Source organism: Hibiscus syriacus, unplaced genomic scaffold (genome assembly GCF_006381635.1).
Source record: "Hibiscus syriacus cultivar Baekdansim isolate YM2019G1 unplaced genomic scaffold, ASM638163v2 tig00110940_pilon, whole genome shotgun sequence".
In the NCBI taxonomy this organism is placed as follows: domain Eukaryota; kingdom Viridiplantae; phylum Streptophyta; class Magnoliopsida; order Malvales; family Malvaceae; genus Hibiscus; species Hibiscus syriacus.
In genome coordinates this window covers 3,155,942-3,168,087 of record NW_024062923.1, presented here as the reverse complement: position 1 = coordinate 3,168,087, position 12,146 = coordinate 3,155,942, and the positions used below count along the sequence as shown (strand labels likewise).

Below are 12,146 nucleotides of genomic sequence, written 5' to 3'. Positions count from 1 at the left end.
ACTTAAATAAAAAAACAATTGATAAGTTATAATGATGCATACAAATATAGCAATTCAATAGATTTATATGATATGATAGATTAATTTATAATCTATTAATCAATTAAAACAGTTAATTATAAATAATTTTATCGGTCTTAATGGTAAAAGAGAATATTGTTCTCCTCAGAGGTTTTAAGTTCAAACAATTATATCTGCAAAGTATGTATCGTCAATAGGTTAAGAAAGTTCTGAACAAATATTACACCAATAAAAAATTTTATGAAAAATATACCATTTCAAGTTTAACAAAAAAATTTAGAAAAAATGTAATATTTTAGGTTACGACCAACTTAAAATATTATATTTTATCACATTTTCAATTACGTCTATTTCTGTCGTTTTTTAACCTTAAATTAGCTGTAATTGTTTAGATTTCTCCTGACTTTGTCGTCTGAATGTAAATTAATCTGTTTCTATTGTAACATCTCCCCCATTTTTATTACATCTCTGCAGGTTGTTGGTCCAACAACAACATAACATATTATTTACTCCACCCCATCTACCCTTTCTTATTTCTTTATTAGCTTATAATTTATTGGTTTAAGTTAGGGAAGATGGTAATAAATAAATAATTTTAAATAAAATAAATAAATGTATAAATTTATACAAAAAATTAACGGACAACAAAATTTAATTATAAGATGATTGCAAAAAAACATAAATGCAAAAGTTTTTGAGTCGACTAATTTTAATTTTTCATCAAATAAATTATTTATTTCAAATTAAATAAAATAAAATTCAGGTCATAATTTGGGATGTAGTTGAAACTTTTGTTCAAGGTATTTATTTGATTGGCTTGCATTTAGATAAATACTATCTACTTTGGGTATTCGGCAAGTGTCGGAAAAGAAAAAGAAAATTCACCATCCTTCACTCTTCTTCTCCGTTCATTAAGTACCTTTCCTTCTTTCTTGGAAAGAGTCTGTAAATGGCACCTGAAGCTGACAGAGCAAAAGCTTCGGATATGGTTCAAGCCAATCACTAGGCGTCGCAGTGTCGAACACCGCAGCAAAAAGAGGTTTCTTTATGGCTCAAACCCTGGTCAGGTTTTTGCCGCTGTTTTCACATTGGCTGCGATCTGTGTAATGGCAACAAGCTCCCAGACCGTTGTTCTATTCGGTTTCACCATTAAAGCTCACTATACCGACTCATCTTCTATGAGGTAATTAGTAGTTAAAGTTTTAACAGTTTCTGCCTGGTCTTTCATATATGATTATTTCAATGGCTAATCCATTTTCCGGTGTCTTTGTTGCAGGTTTTTATTTGTGTCAGATGCTATAGTAAGTGCATCTTCTCTACTTTCATTGATCTTTGTTTACTATTCGAGACGTTCAGGATCGAGTCCCAAGAACAACTTCTATCTGTTTTTGCATGACATGGTAAGTAAATTGTTTGGTTTGTTGTTGAAATCGCGGGAGGTTAATTTGATGGAATATTGAAAACTGGTTCATTGCGTTTGCAGGTGATTATGTTGTTGGCGATATCCGGATGCGCGGCAGCGACGGCGACGGGTTATGTCAGTCGATATGGAGAAGAAAAAATGGGTTGGATGGCTGTTTGTAATCGTGTGAGGATTTTTTGCAATCATATGACCATAGCCATGGCGTTATCTTACTTGGCCTTCTTTTCCTACTTTGCTCTCACTGTTATGCATGTGTGGAGGAGCCAATGATGAGTACCAAAGCAGTGAAAGGCTAGCATGTCCTTGAAGATCAATCATCCAAAAGGGAAGCAGCTTCTTTTCAACTCAGGTCTTGAAAATTTTCATCTTTTCTCTCTCTGTGTTTTTAGGGGTTTAGATGCTGTTTCTTTAGAGAATTACACTGCTAGTAGGATTTAAAATATATATTTTGTAATTGAAATTTAGTACTTTATGTCTTTAGGACAACTTTAGCAATGGTAGTATGCAGCAAGATCTTCTGAAACTGCTATAATTGTAATCTCTTAAGAAAATTTGGAACTTTTGCTTGGAACAAAGCAGTCTAATTCTATTGATTTTAAACACCTGGTTTATAAGGTTCGCCAACAATGGGGCACAATGCCAATTCTGATGATCAATATGAAAGTAACACTGTTAACAATCATTCACCGCTTGTGACTATCTGTCTTTGTGTATAAGGTAAAGCTTGTATAAGAGGTACAATGAGAAGAAAAAGTCTGTAAATAAAATGATTTCATTCTGTTTCAATTTCATCTTCACTGTCTTTGAGATGCTCCTTCAGGGGCTGGCCCTGTTTTTCGCAGTTTTCAGAATCCCAGGCAGGATCCATTGCAGGTAATTCATAGTCATCAGGTCTCAGTGATAGTTGGAAATCTGGTAGTTCAGGTAATGTTTGGAGTGCCCTGATTCACAACCAATATTAAAATTTTAATTTCTAACCATTTATTGAACAAAATATATCGAACTCCAAGCTGCGGTCGAAAAGTGCTTACTTCTCTTCTTCTAAGAGGTAGCCATACATCTGTGACTTCCTCGATGCAACCTCAGGTATTTTCTGATGTAAATGCTTCATAGCTCCCCAAAGTGGAGGTGCTCTGTTCCACCAAAGAAAAAACAAAAAGAATGTTACCCCGGCTCTTCATTTTCCTTGAGTACTCATTTCATATACATGGCCGTATCGAAGATTGTAACCCCGAGTCCAAGCAGCATTGAATGATAGCGTGAAAACTATGGTTCTTCCTATCATGAGATTGAAAACCAACCTGGTTACAGGAGTTGCAAGGCAAAAGCTTATGCAGGCTTTCTTGCTCTCTACCAGTAGTTCTTGTGCAGCTAGGAAACAACATACGGCACTAATATGACAGGTCGGTTCGCTACCCTTGTCGAGAACCAGACCATGGTAGTAATAAGCAGCAGCCTGAAGATACAATTACATAGAAGTTGGATTCCTATACGAAATTGATTGAATGCTGGGTTTGAGATGAGAATGTTTTGGTATTAGAGATTGTGGTTAAAAACCTTTGCTTCTACGAATTTCCATTTGATGAACCACATATGTTTCTTCCCATATCCATGGCTCAAGTCACATCCAGACAAGTATTGATAAGCCTGATTAACACGAAAGGAAAGAAAGCCGACAGTAACCTATGGTATATCCATGGCACTTAAGGGATACACAGATTTCTCAAACTAAAGATTTGAACCAAACCTGACTGTAATATATCAGCAGTTCACAGGCCAGCCTCCTCTTCACTGATAAAGTAGCCTTTTGACTTTCAATAGCTAAACCAAGCTGTATTTCGGTTCCCTGAATCGAAGATCCATTTCCATTGAATTATAACAAGAAACCAAAGATTCATTTCCATTTTTTCATTGAATTTTTTGAGTGACCCTAAGTAATGAATACCTGGCCTAATGCTTGGATGGAAATAGCTTCTAGTACACCATCCTGCAAATCTTTTGACATACTTTGCCTGGGAATATTTATGAGATGTTAAAAGAAGCTTGAAAATTTATGCTAAAAGAAGATTTCCAAGAGCTGTAAATTTATGTTCATACTTGATTTCTGGTGGTATACGACAGAGAACGTTCCGGACACAAAATTCTAGGTACCCTGCAGCCTTGAGCAATAAATCAACTGCATCTCTCTTACAATCTGGTGGTTATTATTGCAGATGGTCGAGGTGATTATGTTAAGAGTTAAAACTAATCATAATTGAAGTTTGAAATTTGCCAAATTGGATCCATTGAAAAGGCACAAACCTGTAGAAAAGACCCGAAAGCCAGAACCAGAATAATCCTTGGGGATCATAAGTGTGTTAGACTCGGTTAATGTGAGCATAGCCATCATGTGAACAACTGAAAACAATTCAAACCAGACATTTGCTACACTAGTCTCCTGCACATTTCAGACTCGGTTACAATTGTTTCCGGTTACATGCCTGACAAGGACAAAATTATAGAAGAAACCATGCACGGATTCCTGATAAAACATACTTGTCTTTCATCTTCTAAATTTTTCCACTTGAATTCCACCATGTCCTCAAGACCATGTTCTGCAATATGCACATATATTCATCATAGGAAATTGGAAAAACATGGACACTAGGGGAGAGATTGAGATCGGCAGATTATGAAACCTTTCTTAGCAAGTCCAACTAGAATTGACAAGTACTCTTCCAGTGCCTGCTGCAGTTCGGTAATCGCGGATCCACCTGCAACTTCCACAGTTCAGCTTTAGATAACAAGACTCATCATGATACATACGGAAAACAAGAGGGTCATAAGGTGAGATAGACCAGTGTCCTCTGCAACCAACACAATCCGGTTCCTTAGACAAGATAATCTGTTGATAACATCGCGAGGTATTCGGCCATCGAGCGCTCTTTGAAGATCACATTGTGCTGGAATTCTCATGCAAGGAACAAATACAACCACTTCTGGGATACTCAACTTCTTCTTCTTCCCAACTCCGTACACAGAATAAATGCACCCCATCTTTTTCCTTGGGGATTCTTTTCACAAATTAACATCCTACAAAATCATTCAGATTATCAAATAATTCAGTTCCATAAAGTGTAACTTCCGGTAATTCAGGAACATATGGACTTGAATGACAAAGAAGCGAAAAAAAAGCTTGAGCACACATAATTGATAGTTCAAACATATAATTAAGCTTATGGATATGAAGTGTGTTGTTTAAAGATTCAAGTTCAAGAAACAAAATTAAACTTACAAAAACAGCATCCAGAGCTACGCAATAAATGGAAGAAAAGTGAATCAAAGGAACAAAAAAAGAATTCTGATGGATTGGCAATATCATGTGTAGTTGAGATTCTGAAGTAACTCACTGTATACACAGAGAGAGAGAGAGAGAGAGAAATGAAATTCTCAGTACACGCAACGGAATACTGATGATATCTTAAATATGAAGAGAGAGAGGAAAAAGAATCTGGCAATAGGAAGCTCAGGAACCGAGGCATATCTCACATGGCTGAGACATAGAAAGTCTTCACTGGCATTGTTAAAGGAGCCAATTGAAACTTCCCATAAACAAATATTTATTCATTTCTTTGACGCAACAACTAGTTATTACATCTCCAATACCCCCTATCTCCACTCCAATCATTTTCAATAGTATTAACTACTTACATACTAGGTTAACAACCATGCATGAACCGGTAGTACCATGTATCTAGATTTTTAGATTGGTTCATTAAAGCTGTAGTCTGGACTTATCTTCAAGCAGCTTGGTAGTTAGGTTAGGTGTAGACATGGTTTTATTATGGGCTTCTGCAAGTGTGCACGTGAGGACTAACCTTCATGTATGGACCAAATGACAACTGGTGTTACATTTTTGGTTTACCGTATATAAATTTTTTATGGAGTTTAACCTTTAATCTAGGCTTTCTTTTTGTTGTTCCAGCAAATTAAAAACCTGAGGGAGAAAAAACTAGAGATCTATGAGAAAAACTTGTGTGATTTGCGTTTACTTCCGGAACCAATAGAAAATGATATATGATTCGCAGTCAACAATATATAAATATATAGAGAGAGAAAAAGAAAATAGAAGTTGAGTGGTTTGTCCATAGATCAGGTGTCAACTCCAGCAGTATTCATCATAGTTCTGCCACCATTGCAGTGTGTTTGGCAGAAAATAAGAAAATTTCCAGCTTCACCTATGCACCATGTTACCCTGGACAGGATACAGGCTGGTGCTTAGATGAGAAATCCAGTTTTATCCAACTTGGCAAAAACATGACAATTGTACCAACAGCATGGATTAGTGGAGTTTTCCTCTTCTTCTTGTTATATTTTAGTAAACCAGTAACCTTGGAATTGTGATGTCCATAGGTGTGAAGTTTTGGCCTTGGTTGTTGCTTAAATCGATTTCCAAGTCCAAGGTGTTTAGGAGCAGCATATGTGGTTAGATTCGTTGCTTGTTGAATCAGCTGTACAATGTGTAAAAGTCGCAACTTTCTACATGAATTCCCAATCTCAATGGCTGCTTGCTTTTGGATTACAACCATTTTGTAGGCTTTTTAGTTGTTCATTAAGGTATGGGCTTAAACCCAAAAACCTTTGTAGTCTTCTTAAGGTACGGCCTCATCTCTAGAAACCAGTCTACACAAATGATATCGTACGCTGTGATCGTGTTTGGTTCATATTATTATATATTATAAATATAGTTATTTTATTTTATAATATTTTTTAATGATAATAACATGAGATTATTAATAATAAATATAAATTGAGAATATAGAGATAATAATTTAATATTATTATCCATGGTCAGGTGATTCATTTCGACTCAATCTGAATATAATTTAAATATTTTTTATTTAAATTTATTTATAACTTATAAGTATATAAATAGTAATAACAATATTTAAAAAAGTAGAAGGAATAATTTGGATTTTTTTTTAAAATGGGGTCTCAGTGCAACCTATAAACATCTATTTTCTAAAGAAATTATGAAAAATAAAGTCTCCTTTTATGTATGTTCAGTTTATTTAGTTTTCATACAATAATGATAATTATTTTATAGTTTTTTTTTTGGATAAATGCTGCACTTTATATACCTAAAAAGAACAAAGTTAATACAAACACTTTCTACGCTAAATAATCAAAGCAAAACCAGATAAAAATTCGCTCCTGGAGACCCCACTCAGGCTGCAGCCGCCTAATACCCTGAAAACGGTCGACTTTTAGACGCGCCACCTCCTTCAAGCAACTCACCACTTCAGCTTTAGGTCTGCAAGCTCCCGTAAAAAATCTCCTATTCCTCTCCTTCCATAGCAGAGCAATGCAACCATTCCAAGCAAGGCGAAACAAATAAGAGAGGAAAGACTTACCCCTCACATTAGCACACACCCAGCTCAGCTCTCTGTCCAACTCCATAGCTGGCTTCGAAAAATTGCAGGCCCTCAACACCCACTCCCAAACACACTTCGAGTAAGGACACACAAAAAAGAGGTGATCCCGAGTTTCCAACTCCCTTGAACACAATAAGCAAGTGCCATCAATATTCCATCCAAAAGATATTAACCGACACCTGGTTGGAAGCCTACCCAAAGCTGCCATCCAAGCAATCATCGAATTTTTTGGGAAGTGCCCCGAGTGCCAAACCACCCGATCCCAAATGACTCTCACCCCCTGCGACCGCAAGACTGACCAAATCTCAGCCAAAGTAGCAATGGGCCTCATGATCGTGCTCAACACCCCAACTGCTTCCGCCCGCAAGCTCGGAAGCTTCGCGCACACCCATCCACCACGAGAAGATCTCTCAACCTGCCAAAATGAATGACCTTGCAAGACATAAGAACATATCCAAGCAATCCAAATAGAATCATCACTCAACAGAATTCTTCTAATCAAAAGCGTCAAACACGCCTTATTCCAAACATGGATATCCTTAAGCCCCAAGCCCCCCTCGCTCTTAGGCCGGCAAATGGCGGACCAACTCACACCTTCGTAGGCTTATCTTCACCCTTTCAGAAAGAACGCATGCATAATTGATTTATCCTAGCAATGACAGCTTTCGGCAGCACCAACTGCCTCGACCAATAAGCCTGGATCCCAAAGAGGACTGACTGGATAAGTTGATATCTCCCCGCGTACGGACTTGATAATATCAAATATGATATGAAAATATATTAGTACATATATTAATTGGATTAATAATATTTATAATTTTTTAAAAGTTATATAATATTAATTATATTTTTTGACGTTAGTAGAAGTCTTTAAATAAATATAAAATTACAATGATGATTTACAACCATAAACGTAAATTAAATATAGCATTTCCTATAATCATTGACACAAGAAACTAGCCACTTAAGATCATACTAGAAAAATGTTAAAAATCCATCCAAAAAACTCAGACAAAATATAGATAAAAACATATCTGATTGCATCAACAAACAAACTACAACAAAGATCAAATTATTATAAGACCACTGACAATCGTAAATCAACTCGAGCCTCATGTGAAAACTATCTACGAATGCAAATCGCGTACCTAAATTCAATTCAAGGGTCTAAAGTATGGAAGATCAACATGATAATAAATAAGCGTCATCTTGTTCAGTCGAGATGATATCAAATCTAATACTAAGAAAATTAAACGAAGAGAATGGTTAAACAAATGATGACGAAAATCGAAAATTGCCAAAAGACAGAGAAAAACATGTTATAAAAATAGAGTTATTATAAATTAAAAAAATCAAAGATGCAATGTAAGAAATTAAAAGAAAAATAAGAAATAACGGCGGTCACCGATCAACATCAAGACTAATACTACCGCCAACCAAACAAAGATGAAGAAAATGAGGAAAACGATGCAAAAGTTGAGATGCTCCTCAGAGTAGGTGATATTTTGAAATAAATGTAAGTAATCTTGCATCTCATCAACCAATAATTTTATATTCTAATTAAATGAACCAAATAAGATAATATAATATTTTTAATAATATATCAAGTAATCTTACATCACAATAATTCTATTCTAAAAATAATCTCACATTTTATGAATCAAATATCCCTTAAGAGTAATCATCAAAATAAATAAAATTTGAGCTCTCAATTGGGACGGATCAAGTTAATTTCATACCGTTGAATTGAGTTCAATTAATTTAAGTTTTAAAGTTATTTTGAGTTTGGATCCTTATGAAATGTTTTTGTTTACGTTTAAATTATTTTGAGATCGATTGTTTTATATTTAAAATTAAATTAAATTAGATAAATTTAAATTCACATGAATTACATTGATTTTTGGAATTTGGATTAGAATGGTAGAGAAAAGTAAAATATATCAGCCCATAAATGACATGGGGCATGGACAGTCAGAGATGCCTAAAGAAAGGAAGAATAAATACTACATGCATGGGTCTATGCATGCACGCAAAGAAAGTCAATCAGAACAAAAGCCTTTGCTTAGTGCCGATGGCATTGACTTTTTATGGATTTGGTTAGCTCAGCTGGGGCATCTCAAATTGGTGTCAAGAGAATCATGTACCCCACCAAATAAAGTCATATATGGTGATGGAATGGGGTTTAATTTTATATACCGATAATTAATTAGATTTTCAAAAATAAATTTTAATATACGATTAGTAAATCAGATGGTTAGGAAACATCAAAACCGAATACATACATTAGTTGTATAACATGAACCATAGTCAAGAAATTAGCGGTGAATTAAGGCCCGGGTTAAAGTATGAAACCCTAGGTAGGTAAGATGCGAAAAGGCATGCATATCTAGATTATGCTATAACCACCCTAGCTAGTGTCTCATATCTTTTCAAAGGGCTGAAAGATGCGAGGGTTGAGCAGTGGGATGGCCAGAAACTTCGAGACCTTTCCTTACTCTTTGACTCTGAGGTCCCTACATGTTGAACCGAATATATTCTCTTTTACGGGCAGCGAGAAATTGCGGCACGAAGCAGATTGGGAAGGCAAATTGATAAGAGGGGATCGAAATCATTCAAAGTGGCAAACAGAATCTCATCTCTATTATTCTTCGACTTCAATTTGCTATAAATACAGACTTCAAAGCCTTTGTGTTGGCATCAATATAGTATATTAGAGAGGAAGAAAGATCTAACATGAAGATAAGAGTCATCATGTTTGGTAGCCAGGAATGACTTGCCTGCTCCTTTCCAAGAAGTTTCAATTATTCATCAATGTATGTTAAAACTTCTGGTTGGGTTCCCCGGCAGTCACCTTGGCTATCTAGACAGGCTCTTTTCTTTCATGCTAGTCCTTTTCTTCTTCCCCGTGTTAATCAACGTACCGTCCGGCTATATGCATAAAAAGGAAGAGAGGTCTTCCATGGAGATGAGAGTCTTGTTTGGTAGCCAAGAATGACTTGCCCAAAACCGCAAAACAATTTGGTATTTAATTGCTTTGATGGAAAGGTCATGTTTGGGTTTCAGGCAATCGTTCTTGGCTAAGCTGACAGGCTCTTCTCTATCATGCTAGACCTTTCTCTTCTTCCTTTAAACAAGCAAGTCGTGGAGGAGGAGCATCTTTCAAGGAATGTGCAGTAATTCTGGATAGACATCGATCATCTATATATCTGTGAATTTTAGCAGTGATGAGAAAACTTCATGCATGGGTGAATGATGATTTTCTTTTTATTCTTTTTGGTTACTATTGTTTTTTTTCCCTTGAGAAGTTTGAATTTGCAGAATTTAGTTCCCTAAGTGATATAGAAAATACAAAAGCAGCTGATAATGAGCCACTCCTTGAGGATATGGCTCGTGTCGGTTTCCAGTTCAAATACATGCATATATATATATATATATATATATAAAGAATTAATTTGGAAAATAACATAGATTGTTTGTTCATCAAGGAAAGAAAAAAGAAAAGGATTTTCATTTTCCTTGGAACGGGCATGGTTTTAAGTTTTAACTTTTAGTGGTTGATTTTTTTTTTGTATAGTAATGGTTGAATCTTATCGCCTTCTAATGGGTTGCTTGCATGCATATAACAATGAAAAACCCTAAATAATATAATTCTTATATTATTCTTTTCCTATTATTAAAGTTTGACTCAAATTCAAAGTGATACAAATTAATTAATATATAAATTTGGGAAATTAGTAAACCTAGTTTGATTAAAAATAGAAAACTTTATTAAATTAGATTTATATTTTATTTAATTTTCCTTTGTAATCAAATATCTATCCATATAAATATATACTAAGGGTCAAAGTTAGATATCAAACTTTTATTTTACCATAATCTGTTGTATTTTCTTTCTTTATATTAATGAAATTCTTCTCCTCTGCCCGTGATTTTTCATTTTTGAGTTTTTCACGTAAATATTGATATTCTTTGTTTTTCTTTTTTGATCGCGTTTATTTGTTTATTGATAATCATCGTTCCGATATTATAACACATCTATTTTATGTTTTTTCATAATAAAAACTGTTTATACTACATTATTCAAAAATATATTCCATTTTTTTAGTGTTGTACTATTATTATACTTCATCTTTCCGAAAGTTCGAATAAAGTCTTTATTAACTTCTAATAATTTTTATCGACTCGAAAGGATTTGAATTTACATTGAAATGTCGTAATCGATTTTCGGTATACGACGTTTCTTGGAAAAAACATAAATAAATAAATGGTTTTCAATGAAATGTTTTGGAGTCGTCATCGACCTTTTTAGGTTAAGTAGGTTGAATACCTAAAAACCGCCTTTAAAAGAATTTTTTAAAAAACATCATTTTAAAATATAAACCAACCACTGGTGGAGCTGGGATACTGGCAGCTGCTGCGTGGAGTGGAGAACCAGATGTTGTTGCCGGAAGCTGCTGTGTGGAGTGAGGAACCAGCTGTTGTTGCTGGAAGCTGCTGGAACGTGGAGGTAAAAATGGTGATTACAGTAAATATAGTAAGTTTATAACACACAATATACATTAGTAGACTAATAAACCAAAGAACATGGATTATAAAAATAATATTTAATTAATGATTAATTGATCGAGTGTTTACGAATAAAATATTAATCCAGTGCTTGAAATTTATATTATCAAACCTTGCATTGCAGCCCATTATTATGGATTAAACTCTATGACTTGCACGGTTTAAAAAGCCTAAACTCTATCAAAAAAAATTGTGAAACATAATTTTAGGTATTTATTACTCATCTTCTTCTTCAAAACAAATGTATACTTCTCTCTATCATTATATCACAACTATTTTCCTTAGATCTTTCATAGTGCTTTGTAATTCAAAGTAAAAAGATTCGGGATTTGAACCAAATCATTTTTCAAATATCAATACTTAAAAGATATGGAATAATGTAGCAGACTTACTTAGCAATGATGGATTGAGATGGGGTTAAATTGAAAACAAAATTGGACTAAATCAAGTTTAAAAGGAATATTTTTTATTTAGTTATAAAAGTAGGAGGACCAAATGAACAATTAGTCCGTTTGTATAAAAATTAAAAATAGTTTTGCTTCATCTATTAACCTCTTCTATTTTTCTTTCCTCCAGCGGCAAAACCATATCTTTAACTCAAAGGGATTAACTTTGTGAAGAGAATATATTATTCAAGGTTTTTAAAAGTGAAAATCATCATTTTTCAAGAAAATTTGAAAAAGTTAAAGAAAAAAAAAGAGAAAAGCTTTATGTCTTTAAGT

The 12,146-nt window shown here is 34.3% G+C and overlaps 1 protein-coding gene and 1 pseudogene across 2 annotated transcripts; one reads left to right on the top strand and one right to left on the bottom strand.

The window, feature by feature from the left end:
• The first annotated feature begins 852 nt into the window (after positions 1 to 852).
• On the top strand, positions 853 to 2,063 carry LOC120147713 (annotated as a pseudogene).
• On the bottom strand, positions 2,010 to 5,070 carry LOC120147712 (BRO1 domain-containing protein BROX homolog). 2 transcript variants are annotated; one of them, XM_039161023.1, is made up of 12 exons: positions 4,834 to 5,070; positions 4,282 to 4,516; positions 4,123 to 4,197; positions 3,980 to 4,038; positions 3,746 to 3,881; positions 3,542 to 3,638; positions 3,390 to 3,456; positions 3,192 to 3,290; positions 3,002 to 3,091; positions 2,746 to 2,900; positions 2,476 to 2,577; positions 2,010 to 2,385 (listed from the first exon to the last, which is right to left on the bottom strand). In XM_039161023.1, exons 2-12 carry the CDS (start codon positions 4,478 to 4,480, stop codon positions 2,217 to 2,219), a joined length of 1,248 nt encoding a protein of 415 aa, XP_039016954.1. In that variant the 5' UTR covers positions 4,481 to 4,516; positions 4,834 to 5,070; the 3' UTR covers positions 2,010 to 2,216. The 2 variants fall into 2 exon arrangements, with proteins under 2 accessions (XP_039016954.1, XP_039016953.1); XM_039161022.1 differs by lacking the exon at positions 4,834 to 5,070 and adding an exon at positions 4,719 to 4,812.
• Positions 5,071 to 12,146: the final 7,076 nt, after the last annotated feature.